The sequence below is a fragment of the Hoplias malabaricus genome, chromosome Y, assembly GCF_029633855.1.
Source record: "Hoplias malabaricus isolate fHopMal1 chromosome Y, fHopMal1.hap1, whole genome shotgun sequence".
Lineage (NCBI taxonomy): Eukaryota > Metazoa > Chordata > Actinopteri > Characiformes > Erythrinidae > Hoplias > Hoplias malabaricus.
In genome coordinates, this window is record NC_089820.1 from 2906393 (window position 1) to 2919224 (window position 12832).

The 12832-nt window shown below is 39.9% G+C and overlaps 1 protein-coding gene across 1 annotated transcript; it reads right to left on the minus strand.

Annotated features, from left to right (window-relative positions):
• Nucleotides 1-5149: 5149 nt before the first annotated feature.
• Nucleotides 5150-10961, minus strand: LOC136679729 (nodal homolog). The gene is made up of 3 exons (XM_066658396.1): nt 10721-10961; nt 5873-6696; nt 5150-5302 (listed from the first exon to the last, which is right to left on the minus strand). Exons 1-3 carry the CDS (start codon nt 10959-10961, stop codon nt 5150-5152), a joined length of 1218 nt encoding a protein of 405 aa, XP_066514493.1.
• Between the last annotated feature and the right edge of the window lie 1871 nt (nt 10962-12832).

Consider the following 12832-nt stretch of genomic DNA (forward strand, 5'->3'; position numbering starts at 1 on the left):
TGAAACCAAGCTGCTTCCCCCTTACATTTAATTGATTTTTACACAAACAGCAAGACACAGAACCATGTGTGATGTTCATTTCACAGTGTGGCTTCTGTTTGTCACCTTCTGAAGCAACCAGTCCCTAGACCACCCAATTCTAGTAATAACCTCTTTCTACAATGTGGCAGTTTACACACCTCCTGATACCACCCATCCTTCAAATACTAGTAACACCCCCAAATCCCCCAATACCACACCCATCCACCCACCCACAAATCAACAAATGTCTCCTCCTCTTTTGTCTTGAAGACTTAGTCAATATGTCTGCACTAAACCATTCATTCAGACACTAAAATAAACAGCTCAAACTGGACTTTTTTTTTTTGAGGAGGAGGATAATGTCTTCTAAACACCTTTTTCTATTTGGGTTTGATAAAGGTTCTGGAATTTTTCACCTTCTCCATGCTATGTTAAAGGTGTTTGCTCCTAGTAAAGGAGATGTGATAAATAATATATAAATAGAAGTACAAACCAGATTCCAAAAACGTTGGGACACTAAACAAATTGTGAATAAAAACTGAATGCAATGATATGGAGGTGCCAACATCTAATATTTTATTTAACTGAAAGAATGTATCATTTTAAGGGAAAAATATGTTGTTTCAAAATTTCATGGCGTCAACAAATCCCCAAAAAGTTGGGACAAGGCCATTTTTTACCACTGTGTGGCATCCCCCCTTCTTCTTACAACACTCAGACGTCTGGGGACAGAGGAGACCAGTTTCTCAAGTTTAGAAATAGGAACGCTCTCCCACTCATGTCTAATACAGGCCTCTAACTGTTCAATCGTCTTGGGCCTTCTTTGTCGCACCTTCCTCTTTATGATGCACCAAATGTTCTCTACAGGTGAAAGATCTGGACTGCAGGCTGCCATTTCAGTCCCCGGATCCTTCTCCTACGTAGCCATGATGTTGTGATTGCTGCAGAATGTGGTCTGGCATTATCTTGTTGAAAAATGCAGGGTCTTCCCTGAAAGAGATGACGTCTAGATGGGAGCATATGTTGTTCTAGAACCTGAACATAGTTCTCTGCATTAATGGTGCCTTTCCAGACATGCAAGCTGCCCATGCCACAAGCACTCATGCAACCCCATACCATCAGTGATGCAGGCTTCTGAACGGAGCGTTGATAACACCTTGTGTTATCCTTGTCCTCTCTGGTCCGGATGACATGGCGTCCCAGTGTTCCATAAAGAACTTCAAATCGTGACTCATCTGACCACAGAACAGTGTTCCATTTTGCCACACTTCATTTTAAAAGACCCCTGGCCCAGTGCCAACGTCTGAGCTTGTGGGGCTTGCTTAGAAGTGGCTTCCTCTTTGCACTGTAGAGTTTCAGCTGGCGACGGCGGATGGCACGGTGGATTGTGTTCACTGACAATGCTTTCTGGAAGTATTCCTGAGCCTATTCTGTTATTTCCTTGACAGTGGCGTTCCTGTTTGAGGTGCAGTGATGTTTAAGGGCCCGGAGTTCACGAGCATCCAGTAGAGTTTTACGGCGTTGACCCTTACACACAGCAATTGTTCCAGATTCTCTGAATCTTTTGATGATGTTATGCACGGTTGATGATGATAACTTCAAAGTCTTTGCTATTTTATGCTGGGTAACACCATTCTGGTATCGCTGCACTATCTTTCTGCCCAACAATGGTGGACTTGGTGATCCTCTTACCATGTTGGCTTTAGAGAGACACTGACACTCTGAGAAGCTCTTTTTATTCCCAATCATGTTGTCAATTGACCTAATTAGTGTTAATTGGTCTTCCAGCTGTTTGTTATTTGCTCAATTTCCTTTTTCCAGCCACTTATTGCTACTTGTCCCAACTTTTTTGGGATTTGTTGACACTGTGAAATTGTGAATCAACATATTTTTCCTTTAAAATGTTACATTTACTCAGATTAAACTTTTGATCTGTCATCTATGTTCTATTACAAATAAAATATTGACATTTGCCATCTCCACATCATTGCATTCAGTTTTTATTCACAATTTGTTTAGTGTCCCAACATTTTTGGAATCCGGTTTGTAGATAAATGGAATAATATCTAATATATGCACATTTACACGGCTATATTGAGTTTCTTCGCTTAATTTTGACCCATTTCTAAGACCTCTCGGGTTACAGAAATGTAAAATTAAACTAATAATAATAAACTAATAAACCAATGTAGTATTAAAGGTTTCCACAAGCACCTTCGGTTCTTCGATTCGAACAGGAAGTTCTTTACTCCTTTGCTGGCTGAAGGGTAGCCATGTTACTCATAGCAATATACAAATGTATCATAAAGGCAAGAATTTATTTCTTAAATACTTATTGAAACATGTTGTGTTTGGTCAATGAAAATAAAAATGGAAGTATCATCCTTCTGCTCTACAAGTGTTTTATATTGCACAGTTACTAATACCACAGCCCTCTAGAAAATCTCAAATGTTTTAAAGTATCATGTTGTCTTAACACTGTGAGTTCTGTCAGTATTGTTTTTTTTTTACCCCATCAGGCCCGGAGATGAACATTGATTTATTTGCCTGTAAACCTTCCAACTTTGATAACAGATTCCGGAAGACCAAAAAGAATCAGCGTTCAACAGAAACTTCAACAGAAACAGGCAGGTAAACTGGAGGGAAGTGTATACTGACCTGAGACCAGGCCCCAACTGAATGATTTAAAAGGTCAAATCAACATGTGTCAACCAGTCAGACTTAGCAGACATATAGCTAGAGCATTTCCAGGCACAGGCATCTTGTTGTTTCTATTTTCCAAATGTCTGGGATTCTTTCTCTCATTTGGTCCATTTACGCATATAACTTAATACTATATAATCTTCACATACTCCAAATGGCTTCCCAAAACTTTTCCCCACATTTAAAATATGGGCAAAATCGTACAATCCTATGGAAAAAGTGATAATTACACATATAAACACATCTAGACCTTGGAACCTGTAAAATCAGAAAACCCAGATGTTTCTGGTTTGTCAGTGGAGAGACATTGGTCAGTTATGCTAATGGAAAGAAGTCAACTCATGTTACTGTCCACAAAGTAGACAAAAAAAAATGGCTGATATACAATAGTGCATAAAGCATACCTTCGCTGTCCAGTTAAAAACATCTCCCAGGGTGATGAAAAAAACCTTAACTTTCAATGGAGGTGTAAAAATGTAAAAAACATTTTATTCTAATTAATTTTGGAGCGTTTTTATTGGGTCATTCATTATGAAAATTTCACATGATGTGTAGGAGAACTGCTGTGTTCAAATGATGTAGTAAACAAAAAATCAGCAAAAATGGACATGTTTTTATGTGGGCAGTGGATATATAATATCACCCAATATTAGTGGCACTGAAACTCTTTTCTGTTTCTGTTGTGGTACCCCCAACACTCAACAATAATGTTGCCACAAAGGGTTCTTTGAGCGATGCCATTGAAGAACAATTTTTGGTTCCATAAAGGACCATTTTTGCTAATTTGTTTAAATGGGGAAAGATCCTTAAGATGGATCTTAAGATGGAAGTGATGGATTTTTAAACCTTTAAATTTCTTCACACTCACACATTTCTTAAACAGTAATGGTTCTTTATGGAACCAAAAATTGTTCGTCTACAACATTGCTCAAAACCCTTGGTAGCAACTTTATTTTTAAGAATGAAGAGTACATTTTCATACATTTTCATACCTTTACTTAGGTTTTTGTATTATGTTCTTTTATTTTACACCATCCTATAATAAAAGTTTACATATATTCACCTGCCCCCTCCAGGGTGTATTGCGCCCAATGATTCCAGGTAGGCTCTGGACCCACCGCGACCCTGAACTGGATAAGCGCTTACAGATAATGAATGAATGAATGAATATATTCACCTCTGCACAAAGTTCAAGCAACTAGATATTAACATCACTCTACCATATGAACAAAGTACAAAAATTTGTTCATTCATTTTTATTAATTTTATTTAATCATTAACACTAACCCCAAACTCCGCCTATAAACACAACCATTTGCTCTGGAGCTGGAGATTATTGCTTTTATCTTATTGGCTCAGTACAGAAATTTCAGCTTAATTAAGGAATGTTTCATATAAAAAATATGCAAATTACTGTTTTATACAAATAAGGTACTAGTAGGCAAAAATACAAAAATGTATTTAATCTTTTGCTTTTATACAAATATAAAATATATAATGTCTTTTTATAATAGCCATGAAACACTTCACATATTACAATATGCACAGTTTAATATTAAAAATACATATTTTTATTGAAAACATACTATATACATTTTGTACAATCACCACAGATTTTTCTAAATCCGAAACATACAATACATCTAACAACATACAGTCACATACACAGGTTTGAATACCCCAATTCAGTTATGTATAAACAAAATAGCCCCACCAATTATGTTTATTTTCTCAGAAAATTACCTGAACGTGTCATTTGCCCAAGGGTTCCCAAAGTTTGCACATGACTGTAAGTTACAATAAAATATTAAATATTTCAATTCTGGCAGGAGACTCATAGCAGCCCTTGTTTTGGATCCACCAAAACAGAGTGCTTTTACAAACTTGACATATATAGGTAACACAACATTGTTCAACTAACATTTTCAGGATATCATTGGCAACTCGTATTCCAACAAATCATACTAAGAAATTCCTGAGAAAACCCCAGGAGATGAAGTAGTCTGAATATTAAATTAATGTATGTATCCACATGTGGCCAATTATGACATAGAATATCTTAATTATTATAAATTGATATCTTTCAATAATGAGATCCTATCTTTTTCATTATTGTGTGAACCAAAGTCTTTATTATTAGTGTAATAGTAGTAACGAGATATTAGTAGATTCTAATAAAACATTGTAGATAAGAAATCATAATAATGAGAACGTTTCTCATAATTATGACATACTAACTGGCTACATTTTTTTCTACCTTTTTGGATACACACCCTCCTGCTCTAGAATGGGCAGAATTAATGTCAGTATTAATCACAACACAGTCCTAAAGCAGGGGGGGGTGGTCAGAAAACAGGTGGACAGTGGAAGTGTTGTCTGAATAGAGGTGGGAAATGAAGTAACATAAGTCTTTCAGTAGCTCCTCTCAGTGACATCCACACTCCTCTACAATCATGTCCTCATGGTGGCGCAGGACCACATCATCGCCCTCATAATAAAGCATGGAGAGTGAGCTGAGGCGAGTTGGAACGCAGGATGGACATGTGACCCTCTCCGGATGATATAGCTTCAGCAGACTCTGTAAGGAACAATAAATACAAATGTTACTTTTAAATTCCTACTGTCCACTTTCAGTTACGTTACTCTAATACCTGCCTTCAAATGAATACAAACCTACATTCTAGCTTACATTACTATGTATAGTTTCACTGCAGCATAACTTTTTTTAACATGCTATTTGATGTTTATAGAGTCTCTTCTCTGTATCTGCAGGGGACTGGTTCCAGAACTGACTGCCGATAACACAGTTGGTGGCTGCTAAATTCCCCCCTTATATAAAATGGCATACTTTTATTCTACATATAACACACTGTAAATGCTATGGTATTTTTGTTATAATAGTTTAAATTTACTGGAACATGGGGTACATGCGCAAACATTAAACAACAAAACATAATGCTCAAGTAAGAAGTGCTGGAGAGGGACTGTGAAATCACAGAAGGCTACAGTATGGCATGTATACACATCATTTTTTTGGTGTGGATTCAGTGTGGTGCTCAGAGTGCTGCAAATGTGGTGGTGGTGGGGGGTGGAGGTTCCAATATTTCATACCTGTACTTACAGAGTCTACAAAACACTTGTGCCTTACCTGCATGTAGGCATGGTTGGTGGGTTTGAAGGACTCGTCCAGTGGAATAGGACACTCCCCTTCGCAACGGAATGCATTGTAGCGCTTAGGGTGGACAATCCATTCATTCCAGCCAATCTGGTCAAAGTCCACCCACATGTCTACTCGCTTGCACAGGGGCCTCTGCACAGACTCAGTTGGAGGCGCAGTCATGACCTCTCCTAGCACTGGTCGAATGTGGTCTACTTCTAGCCTGTTTCGCTTGTGTCGACGGTTCTGGGTGATGTCACCAGGGCGCTGCAGGATGACATATTTGGAGTGTTCCACGGTGCGGATTAAGGTAGGAGTGCTCGTATGACCCTGGGCTTGCAAACTCTTGGAAAACACTACCACCATGACCCTGTTAGTGGTGGGATGTCGAACCTTGCGCCACCGTCCATTGCTGTACCTAATGGGTAAAGAGTCAGCTCCATCTCCTCCACTGCCCTCCCCAGTATCTTCCTGGTTCCGACTGAATATTGTGTCCTCACTGGAAAATGTGTGGGTACTTTCTCTCTGCTGCCATTGTGTGAGCAGAGCTGTCACATTGAAAACCCTCCAGGAAGAGGAGGAGGTCATAGGTGCAGGCTTGATGCTGCCAAGAAAGATGCGCTGTTCATGGCAAGGTCCAGTGCCTGGCTCACAGGCCTCGTCTATGGTAGAATGGTAGAGATCGACGACGGCACGCCTGGATGCAACAAATGCCGGCAAGCGGATGCGAAGCTCACAAAGCTGAATTTTTTCACTTGACGAAAGGGAGGACATGTCAAAAGTGATGGACCATCTCTCACCAACCTGATGACAGTCTGGAAAAGAGGGGACATATAAGCATCAGAGACAAAAAAAACCTGTATGTTCAACTATCAGAAGAGCAGCACAGTGGCACAGCAGGTAGTGTCACTGTCACACAGCTCCAGGGACCTGGAGGTTGTGGGTTCAAATCCCGCTCTGGGTGACTGTCTGTGAGGAGTTTGGTGTGTTGTCCACGTGTGATTGTTCTGGTTTCCTCCCATGGTCCAAAAACATACGTTTCTTTCAGTGGCGGATGCTGGTCTTTCAAGGAGGGGAAGCTCAATTTCGGCCTACATCATAAAATGTGTCGGTTTATTTATACGTAAATTCTACCCTCCGTTCCTTTTCAAGAAAATGATCTGTGACCCTGTCGTACCAACAAGGCGTCTTTTCCAGGGACTTGACTAGTGTCCTCTCAATGGCCAGCGGAGCTAGGCTGCTTAAACGGCCTTGGCTCATGTGAAGTGTGTCCGCCTGTGAGTGCTTTGTGACGGTGGAGGGGCTCAGCAGCACCCGCTGGACAGAAACTGCGATAGAAGTCAGAAAGTGTGATAGAAGTCAGTCTCCAAACACAACCAGCTACAAAAAACCCACCAGAAATAGAAGCTCGATTTGTCGCTTTAACAAAGAAAATGCCGCTAAGAGGTTTAAGAAAGTCTCTGGTTCAACTCAGAACAGAATGAAAATGTAATGCTCCCACGGATCTTTACACCAAAGGATCGCTGATTCGCTCATTTAGCTGTCAATCAAAAAGGGATTCAGCCTCAGACAGATCATTCAATCATCATGCAGAAGCTGAGCGTCCGGGCCAGCCGAGGCCAGCCCACTGCCCCGATGGGCGGGACAAAGCCCAGCATTTATCCAACGATGAAGCTGCACTTCGCTGCTTTGCTGTTGAACTCTGTGGATGCTCAGCGTTCTCACTGTTTAAAGCACTATGAAGCTGCGGGAATGATTGAGAGGAAAGCCGCGTCTTTACCAGTGATAAGAAGCTGATTCTGAACAAAAGTTGAGCGCGTTGTAGTGCATATTTATTCAATGACATGTACACACAACAGTATATATTTGATCACTTATTTTTTGACATTTTAGGGGAAGCTGAACTTCCCTTGCAGTCTTAGAGCAATCGCCTCTGGTTGGTAGGTGGATTGGCAACTCAAATGTGTCCGTAGGCGTGGGTTTGTGTGTGTCTCCCTGTGAAGGACTGGTGCCACCTCCAGGGTGTGCTCTTACTTTGCGCCTAATGATTCCAGGTAGGCTCTGGACCCACAATGATCCTGAACTGGATAAGTGGTTACAGACAATGAGCTAATGAATTTAATGTAACAAAAGAGCCTGTGAACTGAAATTTTGATAAGCTACTATTAGCATTCAAGCCTCAAATACAAGGAAATTAGTGTTTATTTAAATCATAACTCTAGTATTTATTGGAAAGTTAACAATTGCATATTTTCTTAAACTCATTCATCTCTACAGTATTCACTGGATGAAGCTGAATTGCAGAGTATTATGACTAGGATGTTAGCATGTGGTTAGTGTGTTAGCTTGGTGCTAACATATTACTTTGTATCTAAAGTATGCTTTGGGATATTATAAAGCACAAAATTAAGGAACTATATTTTTAACTGAGCAAACACTATAATGACTTGAAGTGAATAAGGACACTGCTAAGTAACATTCCTGATATAACCCACTAGGGTTGATCCGCCCTGAGCTCATTCACCCTGATGACATTTTTTTGTCTAATATATTAATACATTTTCAGTTTTCCATTATATTTTACCTTAGTTACACAGAAACAAAAAACAAAAACCTACACCTGCTGAAATACACACACACACACATTTAAGTCAAATACACAACACCAATACTGATCTACAATTACTTGTAAAGTATAATACTGTAGCTACATGTTACAGTATGTATATAGGTATGTTCACACCTGCTTTACTTCTTCTAGAAAGACTAGATATTGACACATTGTGAGGATATCTTGGCATTTAGCCACAAGAGGTTCTGTTTTATGCAGTTTCCCACTGCTCCACAACCTTCTAGCCCATGCCTGACATTGTGTAAGATGAGTTTAAACGTATGTGCATCCAGAGTATCCCATTTTATTAATTTATCCCTTTTTTCATGTATATATATATATTCATTCATTCATTCATTCATTATCTGTAACTACTTATCCAATTCAGGGTTGCGGTGGGTCAGGAGCCCACTCGGAATCACCGGGTGCAAGGTGGGATCACATCGTGGAAGGAGGGGGCACCAGTCCTTCACAGGGTGACGTACACTCACACATTCACTCACACATTCACACCTATGGACAATTTTGAGTCACCAGTCCACCTATCAATGTCTGTCTTTTTTGGACTGTGGGAGGAAAAAAAAAAATATATATATATATATATATATATATATATATATATATATATATATATATATATATATATATATATATAGAACACAAAGCGTTAGGTATGTTTCTATGTGATTAGCCCTGTAGACACTGTGTCAAAACATGAAAACATGAAAGAATAGGTTGCCATGTGGTATGCATTTTCTTAGACGATCCTTTAAGAGAGAATTCAGTGAGAAGTTTTTCAGCCAAGAGCATTCCACTGGAGGCCTGGGGCATTTCCTCTGCAGGCAATGAGGGAGGAAAAGCATGGGATATTTCATTTCTATTTAATAATCTCTGAATAAGAGGCACTCTGAAAATGGCTGTGAACTGTCCTAGAACTTTTAATTTGTGATATCAGTTACAGGTCGTCATTAGAACCAGGAAAGTACTGTACTTCACTGTTTTACCTTTGCATTCAGTTGTGTCATTTATATTGCATGTTAAGAGGGGAAGAAGAGGAGAAATCATCCTCATATTGGGATGAAACTGGGGGAGGGTTTGATCTACGAATACAATCGTGTAGTTAAGAAAAGTCAGTCTTTTCAGGCTTTTTGTTGATTCTAAATTACTTGGCGAGCCTTTAGAGGGCCAGTGGAGTTCCTTCTGAAGGTTGAATACAGTCACAGTGTAAGCTGAATACATTTTTCCCTCACCTCAGAACAGTAGCTACGAAAGAACGTGTTGGTGGGCGGGGCATAAACAGGTCAATTAAAACCATTAAGGTGAATCAACGTGGTCACAGCAGAAACCAAGATAAGCGCAATAAACATAGCTGTAATGGTCTACAGGTTCTGCCAGAGTAAAGCACTGCAGCCAGATGTCAACAGACTCTGGGGAAAGTGGGAGAGGAGGGGGGGATGTGTATTGAGGGTCCCTTTGTAACAGACGTCTGATGGGCTAATACACACACTCACACCCACACACACACTCACACACTAGCTCACATAAAACGGAGAAACTCTTTTAAGTGGAATAAGCACTGACACCGCCGAGTTGTAAAAGGGGAGGATCAGACGTGAGCCCGAAAATGAAGCCTGAAATGATGCGAGCCACAAGTGCCACCGGCCTGAACCTCGATCAGCGCTCTTGTAGTCATCATCAGCAATTAGGACCCAAAAGAAGAGAAGGTTTCGGAAATTTCCTTAGCTTTTAAATAGCGAGGTTAATAAATAATTTGGAACAGTAGAAAAAAATGTCTATGCATTTCTATAATAGAATGTAAGACACGATTAATTTCATTAAATATGTTCAAATTATTCAGATATGCATAGGTTAGGGGATTCTTTATTGTATATAAAGTACATATATATATATATATATATATATATAACTGTACAATAATAATAATAATAATAAGCCCAGTCGTTCTGACGTTATGCCCTTATCTCCAGTCGAAGTCATATACCGGGACTGTCCTGGCCAAGTGATACATTTAGTGAGATATTTTGAACATCCTTCACAGGGAACAAATATTAAATACTACACCCCACTTATTAACGCAAATAAAATCGCTTCTGGTTATATGTTTAAACGCTTAAATCCAAATAAATCTGTGACAGCAGCAATCACTGTGTCCACTGTAACAGCTTGTTATCTGTAGAGAATGAATGTTATATTACACAAGTTCTTACCTTTGGCAACGAGACTGAGCACGGAGTCTGACTGATGCAGAGCTGCTGTGGTGATGGCTGCTTTGCGCTTCTTCGCTGTGTCCACAGACTTGAAATCTCTGTAGAGCTGCATCATGTAGAACGGGTAGCTGCTGGGATGATGCGCTGCAACACTGTACCTTTCACTAGAAGGCCCTGTGTGCTGAAGCCCCATGCAGCCGAGGCCTGATAAAGCAACGACCATCGCCAAGAGCAGCGCCATTACTACTTTAATAAGCTCAGTATGTTCAGGATTTGCAGATTTGTAGGAGGACGTGGATGGAGCTCCTCTCTGCTCTTCTGCTCTCTTGCTGTGTTATGTGCTCATGGCCCTGGACAGCGCTTTTAAAGCGTCCAGCTGGCCTTTGATGACCTCTTGTCATCCTCCAGCCTCTGAAGAATCCCTCTGATCCTTCAGGCACATCTGAGAGGGAGGCAGAGCAGAGCTGTCAAGTTCAGTGTCTCTCGAAACCGCGCGCTTTTATATGCAGGAGGCGCGAACGCTCCCAGTGTCCATTGTACAACGCGCTTCCTTTGACTCGAGGCCAGGCCACCCAAAGACACACCGCGCCACCGACCCGTTCACTGACCAGCAGGAGAGACGCTGTTTAGAGCTGGATACAATGTAACCGGCCTCGTGCAAAAGAACATATTAACAAGCTAATAATATAATATTAAATATATATATAAAGCTTATTTAGTGATACGCAAAATTGTGTACACTCCAAAATGACTTGTTGATTTCTGAAAACAGGTTATGAAATTAACAAACATTAAATAACTGATTCGTTTATTCATTCATTCATTCCCGTAAAGTAATGTCTCGCGTGGTGTTGTACGGAGCCATAGCGTCACAAAGAAACTGTAACTACAGATCCACCCACAACACAGTCAGAAATGTATGGCCACTAGATAAGCCACTTGTCTAAAACATTAGGCTACACTTATAGATATACACTTATTTACGGGGAAAATACAAAAATAAAATATGGCATAACTTCTGCAAACATTTCGGCCACGTTTTCCCAATATAATACATGCATTCAGCAAGTGAAAGCGGTCGCATTAAATGTGCAGAAATGTTATAGTTTACGTATCACGAAGCACGATATTTGACCACGTGTTCGCTGAGATTTTCATCACGAATATATTCAGAGCAAATCACAGGAACAAGAGCAACTACAACATTCTTATAATAATGTTAATACATAATAATAATTTTATTAATAATGTTGAGAGACACCACATAACCATTATTTTTAATAAATGATTTAATACACCTTCCAATCAGATTTTTCTGGAAGTGAACAGTCTGTTGACGTGCTATTGATTTTTGTTTGTTTTGCTGCGTTGTGTTTCTTCTGGCGCTGCTCTGTTTATTTGACACTAGACGCCACTGCGTGCTTTTGGAAAAATTTTTATTTTCACGTTATTTTCATTTATTTCAAATCAGAAGCAAGGTGTTCCACAGGGTTCTAATAAGAGCCCACTAAGGATTTCTTAGCACAGGCTATTCAAATACATTTTGGTAACCCCGACTGTTATATATGGGTTGCTCTATTTGTCAAAGACAAGAACATACGCCAGTAATTATCTCTTATTTTACATTGATAAACATAACAGAATGTAATAAATTAGGATCATCAAAAGTTAACCAGTCTTTAGACATTTTCAGAAAAAGGTGGTGCTGCAGGTCGTGTCTGTCACACAGCTTCAGGGACGTGGAGGTTGTGGGTTCGACTCCCACTTCGAGTGACTGTGTAATGGGGCTGAGGCTGACAAGTTGGTAGAATCCATATGTAAGCTTTAATAACACAAATCCAAAAAGCAGAGTCAAGGGCAAAGCAAAGAGTTCAAAAACCAAGGACAGGAATCAGAGAAAAACAGGCAAACTGTTCCAAAACAAAGTCCAAAATCTAGATTAAAAAAAGACAAAGTGAATCTCTGTGTGAGGGGAGTATAAGTAGAGGGGTTAATGAGATATTGGAAACAGGTGCGTATAATGGATCCGTTGCTAAGGGTGACAGCTAATATTCTGGTGATGAGGACCTCTGGTGACCTGGTTGGGTATTGCACATGACAGACTGTGTCTGC